The sequence below is a fragment of the Thamnophis sirtalis genome, unplaced genomic scaffold (assembly GCF_051295495.1).
Source record: "Thamnophis sirtalis isolate CommonGarterSnake01/CBP01778 unplaced genomic scaffold, rThaSir2_p1.2 scaffold_12, whole genome shotgun sequence".
NCBI classification, from domain to species: domain Eukaryota; kingdom Metazoa; phylum Chordata; class Lepidosauria; order Squamata; family Natricidae; genus Thamnophis; species Thamnophis sirtalis.
In genome coordinates, this window is record NW_028261392.1 from 6,551,910 (window position 1) to 6,575,137 (window position 23,228).

At 41.1% G+C, this 23,228-nt stretch overlaps 1 protein-coding gene across 1 annotated transcript in view; it reads left to right on the plus strand.

Annotated features, from left to right (window-relative positions):
* Positions 1 to 23,228, plus strand: part of TDRD3 (tudor domain containing 3) — a 58,847-nt gene that overhangs the window by 6,280 nt on the left and 29,339 nt on the right. Inside the window, exons 2-10 of the mRNA XM_087726815.1 lie at positions 2,404 to 2,488; positions 7,569 to 7,634; positions 11,234 to 11,394; positions 15,723 to 15,864; positions 17,831 to 17,902; positions 18,224 to 18,373; positions 20,304 to 20,441; positions 21,948 to 22,104; positions 22,647 to 22,772. Coding sequence (XP_087582941.1) covers positions 2,404 to 2,488; positions 7,569 to 7,634; positions 11,234 to 11,394; positions 15,723 to 15,864; positions 17,831 to 17,902; positions 18,224 to 18,373; positions 20,304 to 20,441; positions 21,948 to 22,104; positions 22,647 to 22,772 — 1,097 coding nt within the window. The remainder of the gene's footprint in view (positions 1 to 2,403; positions 2,489 to 7,568; positions 7,635 to 11,233; positions 11,395 to 15,722; positions 15,865 to 17,830; positions 17,903 to 18,223; positions 18,374 to 20,303; positions 20,442 to 21,947; positions 22,105 to 22,646; positions 22,773 to 23,228) is intronic.

Here is a 23,228-nt window from a genome sequence, read left to right on the forward strand (position 1 = left end):
ATATCTGAGGGGTTACCACCAAGAAGAAGGGGTCAACCTATTTTCCAAAGCACCTGAAGGCAGGACAAGAAACAATAGATGGAAACTAATCAAGGAGAGAAAACCAACCCTAGAAAGAAACAGAAATTCCCTGACAATTAGAACAATTAATGACTTGCCTCCAGAAGTTATGGGTGCTTCAACACTGGAGGTTTTAAAGAAGGGATTGGACAACCATTTATCTGAAATGTGTTTGAATATTAGTAGCTCAGGTTGGTAGTTAGGCTGTTGGTTTGACAATTTGGTTACAAACATTTCATCACCGTTTGAGGAGACATCATCAGTGTGTTTTGAGTTGTGCTCATCTGTCAAAACACAGGTCTTTATATACCTTTTTATGGGATGCAATTTAGTCTGAATGTTGTTTGAATATTTCTGAGTCTTAAGATATTTGAGTCGTCAAACAACATTCAGACTAATCTGCATCTCATAAAAAGATAACTAAAGACTGATAGGCAAGCACAACTCGAAACGCACTGACGAGGTCTCCTCAAATGGTGACGAAATGTTTGCAACCAAATTGCCAAGCTTGGAGCTCAAACCAACAGCCTAAGCATTTACCTAAAATGATATAGTATTTCTTACCTTGAGTAGGTTGGGCTGGAAAACCTGCAAGGTCTCTTCCAACTCTGTTATTCTGATCCTTGTTTTTTTCCCCCCATTGTCCTTTTTAATTTTATGGATTTCTTCCTCTTTCAAACTTCTTACCTTATTCTTAATAAGGAAAAGAGCTGAGTTCATCTTAATTTCTCCCATCCTTAGAGCACTCTAAGCTTATATTCCTTAAAAGTGGGTAGAAGTAACCAATCAAATTGTTTTGGTAATGTGTACCAAACTCTTTTCCTATGTAATCTTTTCTTTGTGATGAAGGCTAATAATTTCTAGTTTTCAATTATGAGCACTTGGATAAAATACGTTTTCATGTTTACACTCAGTTTTTCTGCATGCTGTTGCTTTTTTTTTTTTTTAACTTACCACTCTCTTAGGTTTTAAACTGTTAAAAGCTTAAATTATAGGTCATGCAAAATGCTATTTATATGTCTGGAAACTTAATTTGAAGCTTCTTATATTTTCCCACTACTGCTTGTCCTCATCTGGGTTTGAACAAATTGGCAAATGTCATTATTCCTGTTGGAGCTATTACTGTTTTTCAGCTCTTACTAAAATAGCTGTGTGCTATACAAAACATATTTATGAAGTGCCACTCGTGTGTTACAATAGCTCAGCATTGTTGGCCCTTAACAATTGTATAAATCTAACAGCACTGGCTTTACCGCTAACAGTGTTGATGAATTGCCGACTACATATACTTCAGCCCATTTCTGATTTAAAGCCGTATCTCTTCTGTTATCTGCTCTAAATTTAAATCAGTAAATTTAAATCAGCCAGTAGTAAAAACGAAGCATTTATTCCTGGATCTTACAAGAGCCAGTTTAGGTGTGGTTATTAAGCTGCTGTCTTAGATACCAGGAGATTATGAGTTCTAGTCTTGGCATGAAAGCTCTCTGGCTGACTTTGGGTCAGTCACCAGAGGATGGTGAGTTCTAGTCCTACCTTAGGCAGGGAAGCCAGCTGTGTGATTTTTGGGCCTAGGAGACGGTGAATTCTAGTCCCACCTCAAGCCTGAAAACCAACTAGGTGTCTTTGTGCTAGTTACTCTCTCTCAGATTAGTAAATATCTTCCATTTTCGTTCAGGCTTTGAAGTAAATTCATTTTCTGCCTTCCTATTAATGATTGACATTTTCCATGGCTGGGATGAGAAGTCTAGTGTTAACTTTGATCTAGATCTGTAACTCATTCACCCGTTTTCTCCTTTCTGTGGTTAATTGCCAATAACCAGTTTTAAGGCGTAGTCTGAGGGGAATGGAACATATTGATGCAGTTTAAAACCTTGGGATCTCAGCATCCAACATTATTATCCCTGGATCAGTTGGAAGACAAGCAGGAAGTGGAAAGCCACTTTTGAAACTGTACGAAAGAAAATTGTTTTCTTTAGTTGTTAAAAGAAGAACCCAAATCCATAATTTCAAAAGCTAATAATGACTAAAGTTATAAAAAAACTATGTATACATTAGTTCTTTTTTAAAAATTGGGAGTCTTATTATTCATAAGATACTGGTATCTTAGGGAATGGAGAGGTGTGTTAAAACGAGGCTCTTTGGGAAGTGCTAAGAACTTTATAAATGGAAAATTGGGCTGCATCAGACAACTCCTGCTCTCCGTTGTCTATTGAATGATTATTATCTAATGTACAGCTCTGATTAAAACAGCATTTTGCAATTACTGGATTGTTATTAGTCTGAATTTCTAATAAACTTAACTGAAGTTCTGGTTTTTTTCTCCCCCCACCCCCATTTAAATAGGTACCTGTCAGATGAAGGGATTGAGGCTTGCACAAACTCATCTGAAAAAGTCAACATCAATGATATTATCCTGATTGCACTTAATGTAGGTACAATTTGCAAAATTTTAAAATGTATACTTAAGTCGGGTCCTGTGGTCACTAGTTAGTTAGATTTTTAAATACACTAACTAGCTCTAAAAGTGAAAATGTCCTACGATGGTTATTTTATTTTTCCCTTGGCAAATATTGTTTAGCCTTCTGTTTTGTATTGTTCAAATTTACACCTGGTTAGCAATGTATTGTTTGTAAGTAAATATAAAGCTATATTAAGTGAAGAGATATTTTTAGAGAGGGAGGCAGGCAATCAATCAATCAGAATAGAGCTGGAAGAGACATTGGAAGTCTTTTAGTCTAACCTTCTGCTCAAGCAGAAGATCCTATACCATTTCAGACAAGTGACTGTCCAGTCTCTTAAAAACCTCTAGGAAGAAAGGGAGGGAGGGACAATAGGAAGAATAGAAAGGGAACAATAAGGGAGAGGAAAACGGGAAGGAAAGGAGGGAGGAAGAATGAATAGGAAGGGAGCTATACAGAAGAAGGAAGGAAGGAAGGAAGGAAGGAAGGAAGGAAGGAAGGAAGGAAGGGAGCTATACAGAAGAAGGAAGGAAGGAAGGACGGACAGCCCAAATCTGATTTCTGTTTAGAATTTCTTTAGAAGTGTATATTAAAATTTTGCTTCATCTTGCTAAAGGACAAAGCTCAAAGTATATGTCAGTGTACTTTATTTTTCTTCCTGTGTTTAGTAGGATACAAATAATAGTCAGTTAGATTGCAAGGTGATTTCTAGATTACATATTACAATTTGCCTAGAATGTCAATAATATTAGGATAAAACTGGTTACACTTTAGTTTTACTTGTGTCATATTGGTTTAAATTGTTCATGTCAAAACTGCTACCGTCTTTATTATTAAGGAAGGTACCTGTAGAATGAGGGCAGCTAAGGATAACGTACACAGTCCTCACTTTCTCTACTTATTAAAACATTTTATGGAAGCTTTGATTGTCCAAAACCATAACGGATGACAGGAGACAATATCTTTGGGGTCATCTGGTGACATTCTTGATATCTGGAAGATTTGAATGTTGTCCGTAAGAGGAGTAAATGATTTTTTTTTTTAAGCAAATAACAGGGAAAAGAGAAAAGTAGAAACTTTTTTTTGTAAATTCTGTGAAGAGAAACAGACGTATGTAATAGAGCAGAATAAAAGATCTGCAGTGGATTTTATTGAGACGTAATAAAGTGGTGATTTAATTATAATTAAATCCATTCTTATACTGAAGTGGCAGACGAATGAATATCCGTTTAAAAGCACGAGTGGTTTGATTGCTTATGAAGAATATAGGAATTACAAGGATGATAAGTTCAGAATGTGAAACACTATTCTTTGATAGTGTCAGAAGTGGAGGGAAATAGACAATGAAGGCAAAGTGAGAAGCTTATTGTTTTTTTAAAAAAATAAAAGCCTAGTCTAAAGTAGAATTTTGCAAGAAGAGAAAGTATAAGTTCCTATTTGAAAAAAAGTCACAAGATAGATTTCCAAATGGCAAGTGGTAAAACATACAATGATATGAAAACTGGTAGAACACACAGTAAAATAACCGATGATAGGTTGAAACAAACAAAATGTTAAAAGGTTAGGATATTTATATAGTTACTTACTGAGCACATCTAAATTATTATTAAAGTAAACCAAAATATCTTTACAATCCCCAAGACATGTCACAACTTACTGTTTGGAAATTGAAAGTTGAAAAATTTGACAGGCCCAAATTAATTGTGTATGTAAGTAAAAACTGAAGTTTTCAGGATAAAAGAACCGCACCTACTGTTTATATTTTCTACTTTCAGGTTACTAGCCGTTGCACATCCCAAGTATTGTGTTACCTAGTAATTTCTGAATGTTTTTCTTTTAAAAAAAGGTTTAACACTAAAAACTACAGAATAAAAGTACTGTAACCAAAAAAAAAAAAAAAGTTTAAATTTTTAAAAATGATCTGTATGCTCAAAACACTTGCAATTTTCTGTCCAGCGTGATGCTTACATGCTTTGAAAGTGATCTGTTAGGGAAAAAATAATAATTCATTAAACATTGACCAAGTTTGAATCCATTTTCTTCTTCATTATTGAGTTTTTCAAAACTCTTCATTGTCAATGTTTTCATCTAGTAAGATTTCCTAAACTCTTAAAAATCATGCATCTCGTGAAAAATGTCTTTTTAATTGGGGACTGCTTTGCAATAAGAAATTCGCAGCTAATGGGATGAACTGAACCTATTTCTGGTGATGCATTGATTTATATGTCTTTAGAAATAAGGCAATAAACCAAGACCTTCCTGGTTTACAGATTCAAATTTGATCTGTTAAGTTTAGCCGAAGATTTATTTTCATGTTTTTTTTACTATTATAATGCGAGTTCCTTCAATACTTCTTTGCCTATTTTTGAAGGGCGCGGAGGAAATATCCATTATTCAAAGCATATTTTCATCCAGAGATCCTTAAAACCTTCAACTTTGTTTACTGTCTTGTTTTGACAGGCGAAATGAGGGGGATAGATATTTATTAACTTACTTGTCACTATGTGGAAAATTAAAAGAGGAGAAGAGCGGTATCCTAAGATCCTTTCAAGTCCTTTAATATTATTATTCTTCAGTTCAGAATTGTGTGAGGAGTTCTGTCCAATAGGTTTCCTCCTCATTTCTCATTGACCATCTTCCCTTGTTCTTCCTAAAATGTTCTCCCAGTTTGTCGCAGGAAACTTTTCTTTGCAGTCGATTTGCTTCTTTCTAATGCTGAAATTAGACGATGCTTAAAAAGATGTTGAGACTCTAGAAAAAGTGTAGAGAAGAGCAACCAATAGGATTAGGGGACTAGAGACTAAAACATATGATGAACGGTTGCAGGAACTGGGCATGGCTAGTCTAGTGAAGAGAAGGACCAGGGAACACATGATAGCAGTCTTCCAATATTTGAGGGGCTGCCACAGAGAGGAGGGGGTCAACCTGTTTTTCCAAAACACCTGAAGGCCAGACAAGGAATCATGGATGGAAACTGAACAAGGAGAGATTCAACCTAGAAATCAGGAGAAATTTCCCGATGGTGGGAGCAATCAACCCATGGAACAGAAGTTGCCTTCGGAAGTTGTGGGAGCTTCATCACTGGAAGCTTTCGGGAAGAGACTGGACTGCCATCTGTCAGAAATGGTGTAGGGTCTCCTGCTTGGGTGGGGTGGGGGTGTTGACTAGATGACCTACAAGATCCCTTCCAACTCTTGTTAATCTTCTTGATTCATGAGGTTACAAAGATCTTGGTTTATCAACCAGCTTATTGCAGGTTCTGATATGGGCGGAGAGGCAATGATTGGGCCCAGGTCCCCTAAGCTGGCTTCCATGCCCATGGATCTCCTAGTCCCCAACCTTATGTACAGATAAGTCTTCAACTTACGACTGGTTGTTCAGTGACTGTCTGAAGTTATGGCAGATGCCAAAAAAGAGACTTAGAAGCTGATTCCAACATCTGCCTCAGCGTGGTGACATGCGAGCATTATGGATGTTCGGCAGCCAGTCCCACATGCGTGGCCACTCACAGCACCCTGCAGCCACGTGGCCACGAATTATGGTGTATTTTGCAAGAATCAGCTTTTCCTTCTAGCTCCCTACAAAAAGCCCCGTACCAAACTAGAGGTTCAGTACAGTGATTGATAGCTGTAATTGTGTGGTTCAGTTGCGATTATAACTCAGTCAGAATAGGTCCTGGAAGGAACATTGGAGGTCTTCTAGTCCAATCCTCTGCTCAAGCAGGAGACCCTAGACCATTTCAGACAAGTGACTGTCCATTTTCTTCTTAAAAGCATCTAGTGATGAAGCACCCACAACTTCCGGTGGCAAGCCGTTCCACTGGTTAATTGTCTGCACTGTTAGGAAGTTTCTCCTTAATTCTCCTAATTCCTTGATTAGCTTCTGTCCATTGTTTCTTGTCCTACCCCCTGGTGCTTTGGAAAATAAATTTGACCCCCTAATCTTTGTGGCAACCTCTCAAATACTGGAATACAGTTATTATGTCCTCCTTAGTCCTTCTTTTCCCAACTTGGTCAATTAGAAAAGAAAGGCTTTCGAATCCATTGTTCGCAAAAGTATGCTTTACAAAAAAAAAAAAAATCTCTGGTTATAGAGATTCAAAGCCGGATCTGAGATTGCCCGGCTCGAAGCACATGGTTCCCTTTTCTCCTTCATTCTCCTAATTTCTTGATTATTCTCTTTGGTGCTTTGGAAAATAAATCGATCCCCACTTCTTGGTGGCAGCCTCTCAAATACTCCAATACTGGGTTACCTATATGTTTTCTGAGACACTGAACCAAATAGAAACGAGTTAGAACATTTGTTGTCTTTTTTTTAATAGTCTACAATGAATCTTAATGGAAATAGTGAGGTGGGTGAACCAGTATTTAAGCTGCAACCCCAAATGGCTTGTTATAAAATTAAAGCAATTCTCTCTGGAGTCTGATGATTTGCTCGATATTAATGGTAAACACTGTTCAAACTATTACCAAAAGTGAAAAAATTGGGGCAAAAGTTATTTGCTTTTGGTAGCTCTTCTGCTCATCAGGCGCTTGCAAAGTTGCATTTTAATATCTTTTTAAAAAAAACACAGTTTCATTGCAATTTTTTTCATCATACATACGTACTTTGTGAACAGAATGTTGACCAGGTCATATCTTATACATCATATTTATAATCATAGTTTCAATATATTCTAATCTTCCCACTTTTATCAATATTCATCTCTTTTATATAATCCTTTATCTTTTTCCATTAATTCATTTAAGCTTACATATCATTACTAAACACCCTTTTCTTTTTGTCTTCAATTAATTACTATTAATTCTTCTTTACAAGTTAATCATTTTTAACCATAGCTTTACTATTTTTGAAGGGTGCCTTAAGTTGCAAAAAAAAAGAAAAAGAAAATGCAGTTTATAAGATGTGGGGGAAAAATACTAAACCTACATTGATTGCCGTGGCCTGTGGTCAAATCATCTTTATTGCAAATTTTGATCCCTTTTTTCCTCCTGTCTCTGCCTTTGAAAAGGAACATTAACCTTTAATGTTTCTTTCTTTCAACTTTAGACAGACTTGAGAGCCATTGGCAAGAAGTTCCTCCCAGGCGACATCAATGGCGGAAAAGTAGAAAAGGTAAATGATGTTGATGATGTTGATGATGATGATAATAATAATAATCAGATGGTCAAGGTCTTATGGGATTTTCGCATACAAACGAACAAAATACTGGCACATAATACACCAGACATCACACTGGTTGAGAAAAACAAGGTTACAATCATAGACATCGCAATACCAGGTGATAGCAGGGTCGATGAGAAGGGATATGAAAAAAATCACAAAATATGAGGACTTAAAAATCAAAATTCAAAATAATAATAATCAAAATAATAATAATAATTTCGGTTGGCTGAGTTTCATGTTTAATGAATTAAGTATATAATAATAATAAAAAATCTTCGTTCTGTCTTTAATAAGCTTTTGCAAAAGTTTGAAAAACCTGCTTTGCTCAGCCTGCCCTTCAGCGATGTATCTCTGGAGTGTTTTTGTTTTGTTTTGTATGTGTGTGTGTGTGTGTGTGTGTGTTTTTTATTACAAAGCGTTGCCGTTTTTCTCCAAAGAAGAAAAGTAGTAAAAGAGCGAATGTAGAATATTCTCCGTGGACTGTAGAAACATGATTCAGCCACAAGATGGCTGTATTTGATTAAACTTGAAGAAAATAATGTTAAATGTGCTGAGTGACAGTTTTTTTCTTTTTTATTGTAGAGTTAAAATATAGTTCAGACTGGTCAGTCATGATCATCGGGCGTATAAAAAGAAGGTTGATTTTTTCCCCCCAACACTGTCCTGGTTGATTTTTCAACACTGTTTTTGAATAGGTTGTACCAATTTAAAGCTAAAACAAGGAAAACACTATTTCACCCCTCCTGATTAAATAGGGTTGGATTATTTTAGACATTCTAAGTTAGGAAGTTGGATGTTTTCTGCAAACATCTTGGAAAAATCTTAGTTATATGCTTGAAATGTGGGTACCTGGTGGCGTGGGGTTTTTTTGCCTGTTATTGTTGCTATACTGAAGGTAGGATTTAAGATTTTTTAGCTTAAAGTATTAAGATAATTCTCTCTTCCCCGAGAATATAATATTTTCAGAAATATCTTAAGAGTTCAGCCTATCTAACATTTTAAAAAAAGCTTCTTTAAACATGTCTTAATATGCAGGTATGTGTATGGATGTACATGTGGTTGTAGACTTACAGCCACAATTGAGTCTTAAATTTCTGTTGTTAAGTAAGACGTTTTTAAGTGAGTCTTGCTCCATTTGGCGACTTTTCTTGCCACCATTGGTAAGTGAATCCCTGCAGTTGTTAAGTTAAGAACATGGTCCTTAAGTGAATCAGGCTTCCCTATTGACTTTGCTTATCAGACGATTGCAAAAGAGGAACACATGACCACCGTCATAAATATGAATCCGCTGCCAAGTACCTGAATTTTGATCTCGTGTCCTTGCGGATGCTGCAGTAGTTGTAAGCAGTGGCGGGTTGCTCTTACCGTCGCTACCGGTACACTGCTCACGGGGCCGCGCGTCCTGTTTGGGCACATGTGCCGCACATGCGTGCGCAATCCACCACCCTTGCGACACCCAGCTGCTTGTTAGGGCTTGCGCAGGCGCCAGACACTGTACGTGTGCGCGCAGTTGGCCGGTAGCTTTAAAAACAGGTATAGAACACAGGCTGGCGGGTGGGCCAAACAAGCCACCGTACCGGTACACTGTCAGCTGTTCCCGCCTACTACTGGTATGGCCATACCGTACCGGGTGGAACCCACCACTGGTTGTAAGTGTGAGAAACAGTCATAAGTCACATTTTTCAGAGCTGTTGTAACTTCAAATGGTCACTAAACGTACTGTTGTAAGTAGAGCACTATCTGTAACATATTTGTGGTTGCTGAGCATGTTCTTCAGACTGCTGTAGAAATCCCCTTCATTTATTTATTTATTTATTTATTTATTTATTTATTAGACTTATATACCACTTCATAGGGATTTCAGCCCTCTCTAAGCGGTTTACAAATTTTTTAGCAAATTGAGCCAGCAACTTGCCCCCACAGTCCGGGTCCTCATTTCACCCACCTCGGAAGGATGGAAGGCGGAGTCGACCTTGAGCCGGTGAGATTTGAACCGCTGAACTGCAGATCACAGTCAGCTGAAGTGGCCTGCAGTAATGCACACTAACCACTGCGCCACCTCATTTTCAAAGTCTCTTTAATTGTACCATACAGGAGGACGCTGGCATTTCAAGGCACAACCAGAATCGCCATGAGTTCACAAATAATTGGACATATTTTTAAACCTCTCACTTAAGCATCAAGAGAGAAATTCAGTCACGCTTTTATCTTCCTTGGTGTATTAAAGTGACTAAACTCAGCACAGAAAGTGATAATACGGTACACAATTTGGCAGTTGTTTTCATAGGGATGTTCCGACGTCTCCTAGATTACCCTGTTTCCCCAAAAATAAGACCTCCCAGGATAATAACCCAATTGGTCTTTTGAGCACATGCGCTAAAATAAGCCCTCCCCCCAAATATTGCAACACAGCAGCAGCCATGAGGTGACCACGCTCGCCACCTCCTGCACCTCAAAAATAATAAGACCTCCCCGAAAATAATGCCAAGTGCTTATTTCGAGGGTCAAAAGAAAGTAAGACCCTGTCTTATTTTCGAGGAAACACGGTATCCTTTTCTTGGGTTGTGGCAAATATAGAGGCACAAAGCAGAAGCAGATAATCTCCGGCTAACATGATCCACCAGTGGGGATGTGTTAAACATTCCAATTAGTAGACTCAAGAATAGCTGGATACAACCTCTCAATACTCAGTTATAAATGATGGGTTACTTTTCATCTCTTAATAAGTTATATTGCTTTAAGATTAAGTAGGAGACCTTCCTCATAAAATAGCTTAAATACATTACTTGAAATAGTATGTCTATGGAGATTCTCAGTTATTCAGGTCATGGTTCTCCCAAAAGTACTTTTTCCAAGTGGCAACTGGACTTTCTGGTATGATACTATTCAGTGGTGGGTTTCCATTTTTTTAAACTACTGGTTCGTTTGCGCACATACAATGCTTCTGCGCATGCGCAGAAGCTTCCGGGTAGGTGGGTGGAGCCTCCCGCCGCCGTCGTTACTGGTTCGCCCGATTCGGGCCAAACCGGCAGAAACCTACTTTTGGTACCATTCTGGTGCCAGAAATTCCAGTTGCCTCTTGGGAAAAAAACACCTTTGGGACATTGAAATAGTATGAAAATCCTAAGTTTGTAATTACAGTAGAGAGACTTATTGTAGGGGATGCCCAGGCTGAGCCAGAGGGAAGGGTCAAGCCCGTCATCAGCCTCAAATCTCTGCGTACCCACAAGAGATCTAAGTCCAGCCCACCTTGAATTCCATTGACTCTTCTCTACCACCTATTTGCTTTGACTGTTAGTATTTCAGGTTCTTTTAGAGAACACAAGCAATAAACCTTTATTATTCTTTTGAGCTGTCGGAACTGGACCTGATTTTCCTGTGCTCGACAATTGTGCCCTTATGAGCTGCGGCAGTCCCATTTCAGCAAGAAACCAAAACCAAAACTTGGGAATGAGTTAAACAAAAGCGTTTTCCCCATGCCTTTTTGGGGTGTCAGTCCAACTTTTTTTCATACAGTTGTTTCCCCCCCCCCCCTTTTGTCATCACAGCTAGAAGGCCCCTGTGTCCTGCAGATTCAAAAAATCCGCAATGTAACTGCACCAAAGGACAATGAAGAATCTTCGGTGGCTCCCAGAATGCTGCGTTTGCAGATGACCGACGGGCACACCAGCTGCACGGCGATAGAATATACTTGCATGTCAAAAATAAGGTAAACAAAGCTTGTTTGTGCTTTCTGATGACTCTTGCAGCTTTTAACACATCACGTTTTTCCAGTGCTGAAGAGTTTTCTCTAAGAAGTAATTATTTTGTCGGCAAGATTTTTCTTTTCTTAAAAAAAAAAGAAAAAAAGGACAGTGCTGGGTTCCAAGTTAAGATGAAACATTTTATAAGATGGCGCAGTGGTTAGAATGCAGTGCCGCAGGCTAACTCCTCACTTCACGAGTTTGCTTCTGATTGGCTCAAGATTCACTTTCCATCCTTCCGAAGTCGGTAAAATGAAGACTCAGATTGTTGGGGGCAAGAGGCTGACTCTGTAAATCGCTGAAAAGCACTATGAAGCAGTATATGCCTAATTGCTATTCCTGTTTTTGTGTAGAGTATATGGCCAGTAGTATTAGGAATAAGACTTATATAGCAATAGCAATAGCAATAGCAATAGCAGTAGACTTATATACCGCTTCATAGGCCTTTCAGGCCTCTCTAAGCGGTTTACAGAGAGTCAGCATATTGCCCCCAACAATCTGGGTCCTCATTTTACCCACCTCGGAAGGATGGAAGATGCTTCACAGAACTTCACAGCCCTCTCTAAGTGGTTTACAGAGTCAGCCTGTTGCCCCCAAAAATCTGGGCCCTCATTTTACCAAACTCGGAAGGCTGAGTCAACTTTGAGCCGGTGGGACTTGAGCTGCCAAACTGCTGGCAGCCAGCAGAAGTAGCCTGCATACTGCACTCTAACCACTGCGGCCAAGCCTGATTAGTTATGAAAGTTGAATTAGGTGCAACATTATAATAATTAAAGTTTCTCCTTCAGGTTTCTTGGGTAGCTCGGTGTGCACTTATGGTACCCATTGAGCCATGGTGGGGCAGTGGTTAGAGTGCAGTCCTGCAGGCTATCTCTGCTGACTGCAGGCTGCCTGCAATTTGGCAGTTCAAATCCCACCAGGATCAAGGTTGACTCGGCCTTCCATCCTTCCGAGGTGGGTAAAACGAAGAACCAGATTGCTGGGGGCAATATGCGGACTCTAAACCGTTGCAAAGCAGAGGGCTGCAAAACACTGTAAAGCAGTATATAAGTCTTAAGTGCTATTGCTATCTCAGCAGTAGCCCTCAGCAAGGAGCCGAGTTGGCGCAGTGGTTAGGGTGCAGTACTGCAGGCCACTTCAGCTGACTGCTATCTGCAGTTCGGCGGTTCAGATCTCACCGGCTCAAGGTTGACTCAGCCTTCCATCCTTCCAAGGTGGGTGAAATGAGGACCCAGACTGTGGGGGCGACATGCTGACTCTGTAAACCGCTTAGAGTGGGCTGAAAGCCCTATGAAGCGGTATATAAGTCTAACTGCTATTGCTAGTAGTAGGCTGGAATTTGGGCCACAGAGAGAAAACAACATTTATAGGTGAGATTTCAATGACCCATTTGTCTGAAGTTCATTACTGATGTGCTATTAATTTTCGCAATGAAGTGTGTCCAAGGGAAATAGCATTACTACCGTGTTTTGACCGAGGGCTTATTATTACTGAGGGCTTATTTTTTGGGGAGGGCTTATTTTAGCACATGTGCTCAAAAGCCCGATTGGGCTTATTATCCAGAGAGGTCTTATTTTCGGGGAAACGGTAATATTAAATTCGTCTGCTTTTGAACAAAGGATTTTCCCCACCATTATTCATATGTTATTTTTAGGCAAAAGTAGTGACAGTTGATGCTGGAGGCAAGCTGGTAGTTCGGTAGTTTTACTATCGATGAAATTACAGCTCACATTATCTCAAGGGGGAGTTTGCACACTTTCCAATTTCTTTTTACTGACGCTGTGAAAACACTATTAACGCATTACACGCATAGATGAATAGTGAAAATGGCTCGCGGAGCTTCCCAACTCTTGGGTTTAAAAAAAAAAAAACTGAAACATTCCTATTCCCTTTAAAAAAGAAGTCAGTGCATTTATTTATTTTTTCATTGTGGAATACATAATACATGCATAATAATTCCAAGGACATGAATTGACCCGTGACCCAACAAATGCGCGAACGACAAAAGCGCGCCGACAAAACCGCGGCGCTAAAACCGCGATGTCAAAACCGCGCCGACAACAGCGCGCCGACAACAGCGTGCCGACAGAAGCGCGATTTAAGTTAAGGTAAGGTTTAGGTTTAGGGTTAGGTTTAGAGCGCGCTTCTGTCAGCGCGCTGTTGTTGGCACGCTTCAGCGCTCATTCGTCGGCACGGTTTTGTCGGCGCGGTTTTGTCACCGCGGTTTAGTCAGGCGCGCTTTTGTTGTTTGCGCATTTGTGGTGGAACCGAATTGACCCAGCATCACTAATAATAGCAGGAAAAAAGCTCGGGCTACAAGCATCTCTGTCAGGCGTGCCTCCATCAATAAACAAGAAAGAAAACTCCCAACTCCATTGTTCATGGAATTAAAATACTTTTACTGGTTATGAAAAGATAGCAGAGAAAGTAAAGCTGGATCTGAGCCAGAAAGGCGCGAACAAGTACATATCAAATGATAACCCAACCGTCTCCCTCCAACAACCCCACCCCTGTGTCCAATCTGCAACTCCCTTCGGTGTCATGTGGGGTGCATCTCCAAAAGGCATCATCATGTTGGTATGCCAGACGGTTGACCTTGACCAGGTCCAATCACCGGCCACCAGCATGCGCAGAAGATGGTGAGAAGAATGCTCCCTTTTCCATATCACCTCCTGTACCATTTATTCCCATCCCAAATACCATGCCCCCACCCTCCCCGTTTCTACGGCAGCCGATAGCAAGTAAGCGAAGCAGAGGCTGACAATCTCTCTAATAAAATTACGTCCAAAAATTTCTGAGTAGTTTGAATTTAGATTTGGGCAAGGGGAAAGAGCCAGATTCTACTTTTGAGATTAAGTGGAGTTTTTAACCTTTTAGATATTAAGTTTTATTTATTTTTTAAAAAAATGATGTGCTTTTATTTGGACTGCACCAGTTTCAGACTATCTGTCAACCAGAGCTGGAAGGGACTTTTGAGGTCTTCTAGACCAACTCTGAAGCGGGAGACCCTATACCCGTCATGGCGAACCCAGGGCATGTGGGCCAGAGGTAGCACACAGAGCCCTCTCTGTAGGCGTGCGTGCCATCACCAGCTGTTCTTTTGGTTTCCGCACATGTGCACCAGCCAGCTGGTTTTCGGGTTTCTGCCGCTCCAACATGCGTGTGTGCGTGTTCCAGTTTTGGCACTTCATGCCGAAAACGTTTTCCGCCATTGCCCTACACCATTTCAGACAAGTGACTGTCTCTTCTTAAAAACCTCCAGGGACGAAGCACCCACAATGTCTAAAGGTTCCCATCACCTCAGTTAGATCGTGGAAATTATTGAGATCTGATTTCCTCAATATTCTGTCCGTTTGATGGATGGACTTGGCGGCCGAAAATGATGGATGTTCTTTGTGGCTTGAAATCGTGTTTTTTTTTCGTTTCCCTGCTTTGACAATAAACAATGGATACGCGCGTTGGGAATTGTTCAGCAAGCCATGCTTTCAAAGGCCGCTGTCAGAAAGAGAACAGAGATGGATTCTGACACTTCCTGGACGAAGTGATAATGATGGCCCACATCTTTTCCATGGCTTTCAGCTATCTTGTAAAATGCAGACTAGTTATTTACTTGCAGAGAGGGTGTTATTTTTATCGACTCATTAAAACAAGGCAGTACGGTTTTCAGCATGCTGGTCACAGCCAGGCTTCGAACTAACAGAGAACATGCATAAAACAATTTGGATTGTCGCACTTGAGTTGAATTAGAGCAGGAGTGTCAAACTCGATTTCGTTGAGGGCTGCACCAGGGTTGTGGTTGACCTTGGGTGGACATGGCCAGCTTGATGTCACAAATTGTAAAATCAATTTTTTTCCCCACTGAAAATTGTTCCGCGCATGCGCAGAACCGAAAAACAAGATGGCGGCCGTGAAGGACAACCGGTTTGGGGGCATGGCAGGCATGGGTCTTTGCCGGTTCCAGCGACCCAGGCTGCCAAGTTACTACCAGTTCAGCCTAACCGGTAGGAATCCACCTCTGTGCCTGTGACCCGAGCCCTCTGCCAGTGAAAACGGCTCCCGCACTCCGTTTTCACTGGCAAAGGGTTGCAGGAGGCCGTCCCAGCCAGAAATGGAGCACGCGGCCCTCCCACGCTCCATTTTCGCTGGCAGAGGCACCACGGGCTGGTCTTTCGCTGTTTTCAAGGCGGCCCCACGGGCCAGATCTAAGCACCCGACATAGAGCACTGTAACTTGAATAACGCCATCTCGTCCTAACACTTATATTCTTATTCTTTCTTCTTTTTTTTCCACGTAGTCTGAACACCCCTCCCGGAACAAAAATTAAGCTGCTGGGAATCGTGGAAGTGAAAAATGGCTTTCTCCTTCTGGATGACAGCAACACGGTGGTTCTTGGAGGGGAAGTGGAGCACCTGATAGAAAAATGGGAGTTGCAAAGGGTGAGGTAACATTTCCCCACCTTAAGCCAAAAATGTTAAAACTCCAGGTGGCGTGTTGGACACATTTAAGGATGATGTGTTTTTACTTCGTTTTACTGCAGCGACGCCAATATTTTATCTAGATTAGATCTAGATACGTTATGTAGATATATTCTTTTCCAGGGAAAAGAAGAACTAGGGGTGACACAATAGCAGCATTCCAGTATTTGAGGGGCTGCCCCAAAGAAGAGGGGGGTCAACTTATTTTCCAAAGCACCTGAAGGCAAGACAAGAAGCCATGGAGGGAAACGTATCAAGAAGATGAAGCAATCTGAAATTAAGGAGAAGCGTCCTAACAGTGATAACAATTACCGTATTTTTGGAGTATAAGATGCACCCCCCCCCCTTAAAAGTGGATGAAAATTTAGGTGCGTCTTATAGACTGAATACGGGCGTTTTTGGCCTCCACAAATCACATTTTTGCCTTCCCCGACCCCCACAAGCGCTCTGCAGTGCTTTTCACAGCCTGTTTTTTTGCCAAAAAAACAGGCTCATTTTTGGGCTCCCAAGCCCTCCACGAGACATGTTTTTGCCCTCCCAGCCCCTAGAAGCACTCTGCAGGCCAAAAATGCATTTTGGGCAAAAACAGGCTGTGTGAAGCTCTGCAGAGTGCTTCTTGAGGCTCGGGAATTGAAAAATGTGATGCGTGGAGGGCTTGGGAGCTCAAAAACGGACCCGTTTGGGGCAAAAATGGTCCATACAGAGCACTATCGAGTGTTTCTGGGAGCCTGGGAGGGCAAAAATCGGACGTGCGGAAGCCAAAAACAATTTTTTTCTTGTTTTCCTCCTGTAAATTTAGGTGTGTCTTCTAGTATGGTGCATCTTATAGTCCGAAAAATATGTTAAGCAGAAGAATGGTTTTTAAGAAGAGACTGAATACAACTTGTCTCAAATTGTATAGGGTTTCCTGCTTGAGCAGGGGGTTGGACTAGAAGACCTCTGAGGCCCCATCCCAGTTCTGTTCTGATTGATTGCTTGATTAATTGATCGATCTTCCCCTGAAAACATTCCCACGAAAAAGGCAGTATTTCAATCTGGATAATTTAGGATCAGGTCAATTTTATTGATATTCAGAAGCATCAGATAAAAATGCAGAGAAAATGGAGCAACATTCATATCATTCTTTTTCTAAGCAACAGTTGCTTGTTTCCTCTGAATTATTTCTTGGACACGCCTGATGGTATTTTAGAGGACTTTGCAGCAGGATCCTTTAATTTGTATAAATCCTACTTCCTAAGGATTTTCCAAGGGGGAAAAAATATGCAGCTACATTACCAGATGAATGCTATTCTCTATCATCATTCTATCTATCTATCATTCAATCTATTATTCCATCTGTCTGCCCATACATCCATCTCTCTATCACCTATCTACCCATCCATCAATCCATCCATCCATCCATCCAACCAATTATCTATCTATCTATCTATCTATCTATCTATCTATCTATCTATCTATCTATCTATCTATCTATCTATCTATCATCTATCTATCTATCTATCTATCTATCTATCTATCTATCTATCTATCTATCATCTATATCTATCTATCTATCTATCTATCTATCTATCTATCTATCTATCTATCTATCTATCTATCTATCTATCTATCTATCTATCTATCTATCTATCTATCATCTATTTTACTTATTTTCTTAGAGATTAGGGCAGTCAGCCATGCCATTAAACGTTATTGTGAACATCCATTTTTTTCCCTTAGGTGTCTGTGTATGTGTGTGTGTATCTGTACACTTATGTGTGTTTTCAGTGATTTCGAGCCTTCCCCTCTCTTTAATGAACAGATTCTGTGTAGAATCTTCCGAACATTTATAGCATTCAAGCAGCAAGAACCTTTTGGGCAACAGCATTAAACGATGTCAGTAATTTACACGCTACTCTCTGTTAACGAAAACTGCTTAATTTTTCAGAGTTTATCAAAGCACAACCGAAGCAACATAGGAACAGAAGGAGGACCTCCCCCCTTTCTCCCTTTTGGACAGGTACTATATGCTTTCAGGCCTTGGACATCCTCTTTGCCTTCTTCACACTGTTGTCTTGTGTTTGAAATATCTCTTCGCAATTGTCTTTTGTGAAAAACGACTTCTCTATCATTTCAACAGTTTGTTTTTTTTAAAAAATCTCCTGCAGTGTTAAATCATTGGAATATTATTATTATTTTTTTGGGGGGGGGGAGTAGACGTTTAAAAGCATGTAATATTTATAAACGCCTTGCGCAATAAATATGCTGAAGCAAGGACAGGAGAATATTTGTAGCTGTCGTAGGTTTACCTCTTACCGAAGTCTGCTTTTTGTGCCGCCAGCGATGCGTATCTCAGCTTCAAGTGGACAGCAAGGAATTAGACCGCCGGAAAACCCTGCAGGTGACTAACGTGGCGAAGCCGATGGGCGACAACGACGAATTTGAAAAACAGCGGACGGCTGCTATTGCGGAAGTTGCGAAAAGCAAGGAGGTGAGAAACGAATGCGTCTTGTCCTTTTGTTTTGAGACAATACGGGTAGTCCCCGACTTAACGACGGTTCATTTAATGATCATTCGAAGTCCGACTCCGGGACATTGCAACTGTCGTAAATTCATGCCAGTTGCTGGACTAGAAAACCTCCTATTCTGAGGTTTTCCCACAGCACGAAGCCAAGTCCTCATTGCAATAAACCCCCTTTTATTTAATTGACAGTGAATTCCTCTCCAGCAAAGTCCCAGACAACAGTCTTTCAAGGTAGTTCACAGTTACCGACCTTTATCAACCTTGGAGAATGGCCACGCTGAGATCTTTCAGACGCCGCAATAGTTGGCAAGAATGCAGGAATGAACTAATTGTCTCCTGCAAACTCCACTCCCCTTTCGCTCCTCTTTTATTCTCTCTGGGAGGGGCCATTCACCGTCCACCTGTGGCCTTACTCCCGAGTCAACCCTTGTTCCTTAGCTGTTCCCTTCATCTGGCAACTCTGCGCATGTGCACACTAGGAACAGGCTCCAGCTGTTTGTCTGCCTCACTGATGTCTGACTACGAAGGCAGCTGATAACTGGCATACAGCCCTGGCCTCGTCTCTGCCTCCGACACAGAGCCCTCATCAGAGCCTTCCCCAGACTCCAGGAATGGCCCTTCTTCCTCCCCAACTTCTTCAGTGTCTGAATCTGGTGTCAACTTTGCTGGCTGCTGGTGGGCCACAACAGTCCCTTCCAACTTTGTTATTCTGTTATACCAATCAATCAATTTTCTTTTTTAGCGTTGAACCTAAAACGGGCCACACAGGTTATGGATTCTAATTGTAGCATAGTTAGAGCATGTATCATCGACGGACTGGATTTTATTATAGATTTTAGCTGTTGTTTATTATGTTATACTAGAATTTTTAATTGCATATTTACTGAGCGTTTTTATTTGTTCTGCTGTCTGACCTAAGACTGTAATAATAGATTGATTGGTTGATTGTTATGTCAGGAATTGTTTCCATTTTCAATAATCAGTTTAATGAACCAAACAGGTGGTCCACGACTTACAGTATTCACTTAGTGACCATTCAGAGTTACAACCGCATTGGAAAAGGAGACTTAGGACTTAGTTTTTCACAGTTACGGCCTTTCCATTATGCCCATGGTCACATGATCATAATTGGGACACTTGGGAACTGGTTCCTATTTATGACCGTTGCCGTGTCTCGAGGTCACGTGATCCCCTTTTGCAACCTTCCGGCAATCAACGGCAATGGCAAAGCCAGATTCACTTAACGACCAGGTTACCAACTTAGCAACTGCAGTGATTCACTTAACAACTGTGGCAAGAAAAATCGTAAAATGGGGTAAAACTCACTTAGCGAATGCCTCACTTTAGCAACTAAATTCTGGGCTCAATTGTAAGTCGTATGCAAAATTCAATTTTATCAGTGCCTCTAATAAAAAAGTGCCCAGGTCACTAAATAAACTGGTTGTAAGTTAAGGACTACCTACACCAGCTGTCCTTTCAACTCTTGCCAATCAGGTGTTTGGTGGTCTTGTTTCCCAACCCAAAATGTTAAACGTTGATAATCCTCGACTTAAAACCATTTATTTCGGAGATAACCACCCTTTGAAGTTTCAATGGCATTGAGAAAACTGGCTTTATGACCATTTTCATGCTTAACGACCATTGCAGCATTCCCTTAGGCACGATTCCCTTAACCCCTGTGTTAACTGTGGTGGTTCGCTTAACAAGCGTGGCAGGAAAAGTTGTAAAACTGGGGAAAAGTCAACTCAACACCCACTGCCTCGCTTAGCAGTGGAAATTTGGGGCTTACGATTCTGGTCGTAAGTCGAGGAATGCTTGTGACCAGCTTGTGCTTCTCAAGTCACTTTAGAAGTACATAGAGGTGGCCTTGCTAAAACAAAGGTTCTCTTTCTAAAAGACCAAGACTTTTGGAGGCGGTGGAAGTAACACGAGAAGCAACCTCAGTTTGAATGCAGGAGGGAGTCGAAGCAGAGACGTATTCCAGAAAGAGAAGACGAAGCCTGAAGGAAAAAATGAAGGTGTCTATCGTGAATTGGTAAGATACACATCTCTAAAAAAAATAATATAATAATAGAATTAGAGTAGAAGTAAATTAGAGTGGAGTGGAGTAGAGTAATTGGAATGAAGAATAGAATTTAAATATAGAGTGGAGTGGAGTATTGGACTGACGAGTAGAGTAGATTAGAGTGGTTGAAATGAAAAATAGAGTAGAATAGAACAGAACAACAGAACAGAATAGAATAGAAAAGAATAATGGAATGAAGAATAGAATGGACTATAGAATAGAAAATAATGGAATGAAGAATAAAATGGAGAATAGAATAGAATAATGGAATGAAGAATAGAATGGACTATAGAATAGAATAGAAATAGGAATAGAATAGAATAGAGGAGGTCTTCTAGTCCAAACCGCCCTGCTCAGGGAGGACACCCTATAAATCATAACCACATAGTATGAAACTGTCATGGTGTTCAATCAGTTATTATTACTGAGTGCATAGAAGAGTCACAAAGATGATTAGGGTACTTGTTGTGGCCCAACAGCGGCCGGCTGAACTGTTGGTGGAATCTGACGGCGATGAACACTGTGGGACTGCCCTGGAGGCTGAGGAAGACTTTGGGGGGTGTTCAGAGTCAGAGCAGGAACTAGAGAGGCCTGTTGGCCACCAGATGGCGTCTGAGTCAGGGAGCAGTGAGGAAGAACAGAGGGAGGCTCTCCCTGACGTAGGTATGCATAGGGCTGCGAGGAGGAGGGAGCAGCTTTGGAAAAAGGCTCACAGAAGGAAATAGGAACAGGTGGCTACTGATTGGCCCCTCCCAGAGAGCTTATAGGTGGGGCGACGGGAGGGGAATTTTGCAGGAAACAACAGTTTACTAATCCAGACGTAGAGAAAGATTGGGAGAATTTCGTGAGTTCAAGCCTTGTTTTCAAAGAGATAATTTTCTGGGCTCCTAGCCAAGGGGTTGCTTATCTCCCTCTTTGGTTGTGGCAGACAGCCAAGTCTGCATCAGTATATATTAGAGGCTTGGGACAGAACAGTACTGGAGGTTGAAACACGAAGAACAGTTACAGAATTGGGCATTGCTATTTCAATGAAAGGAAGGACGATTTAGATTAGCTAGAGAGCAGGAACCAGGGGTGAAATGCTACTGGTTTTGGGCTGGTTTGCCTGAACCAATAGTTTAAAAAATGCTTTAAAAAATTAAAAAATAGTTCCGACAACCAGCTGTGCGACAATCAGATGTGTCGTGTGATTTTGGGAAGTGATTTTTTTTTACTTTTAAAATAATTTTTAAACTACCGGTTAACCGGCCCGAACCAGTAGCATTTCACCCCTGGTTCTAGCCCAAAACTCCCCCCCCCCCCGCTTACAACAGAGTCTTTTACAGAAAGCAAATATTGAGTAATATTCAGGAAAAAATGAATCAATCACATAAAACAACAGTTCAATATTTTTTTCTTTATTTGCTTTTTTAAAAGCAAGGGTCTTGTTTTGTTTCATCTTCAAATTGACTTTATGTTTGCTCATTTCTCTCGCAGGTGGATGAAAAGGCCCTCAAACACATAACAGAAATGGGCTTTAGCAAGGAAGCCGCCCGGCAGGCACTCATGGATAATAGCAACAACCTTGAAGCGGCATTAAATTTCCTCCTCAACAGCAATAAACAAGCCACCGCTCAAGGACCAGCCGCTAGAGGTATAATTTCATTTATCTATCAGACAGAAAAGGATTTTTGTAGCATCTGGTTTTTTTTTTTTTTTTTTTTTGGAGTACAAATTTATTTCCTTACGGTACAGATTTATTTACTCCTCAACTTACTACACAGTTCACTCAGTGACCGTTCGGACTTACAGCGGCACTGCCACACATGCGTGGGGGGGGGGAGGCGTATGCACGGGGAGGGGGGGGCGCTTGCATTGCACATTGGGGATTCGTGCATGTGCCCCGTTTTGGGTCAGGAAGGCCTCTTGCACCAACCTGGAAGCCAAAAATGGGCCGTGGGCAGGGCAAATGTGCAAGGGACGGTTGCGCATGCGTGGGGGGGCGGGGCGCTCACATTTCATTTTGGGGCTTCGTGCACATGCTTTGGCCCCTCGGCACTAAAAAGGTTAGCCATCCCTGGCATAGGCCTTCACTGTATTTCTAAAGGAAATGTAAAATATAATGATTTTAAATGCTTTACAACATAGACTCGGTTTCTTTCCCCTGTCTAACTAGGCTGTGTGGCTTATCTTTAGGAAAAGGAAAGGGGAGAGGCCGAATAAGACCTGAAGATGAGGAAGAACTTGGAAACGCCAGGCCATCTGCTCCAAGCACTTTGTTTGACTTTCTCGAGTCCAAAATGGGTACTCTCGCAGTAGAAGGTAGGTGGGAAGATCAGGAGTCGCCTGGTTTTGTCCTTCGTGAAAATCTGCTTGTACAGAATTACACGTGGGTTGTCTCTCGAGAAAAATTAAAGGTCATTAAACAACACGGCTGTTCTGACCCAGATCCCTAAATATGACAAACGCTCTGAAGTGAACTCAAAAGATTCCTTCATTAGGAGCGCCAGCAGCCCCAGCAAAAAGTTTATCGCTCAACGCAGGCTAACAAGTCCGTCCATCCGTCCGAAAGATAGCAATAGCAGTTAGACTTATATACCGCTTCATAGGGCTTTCAGCCCTCTCTAAGCGGTTTACAGAGTCAGCATATCGCCCCCGCAGTCTGGGTCCTCATTTCACCCACCTCGGAAGGATGGAAGGCTGAGTCAACCTTCAGCCGGTGAGATTAGAACCGCTGAACTGCAGATAACAGTCAGCTGAAGTGGCCTGCAGTACTGC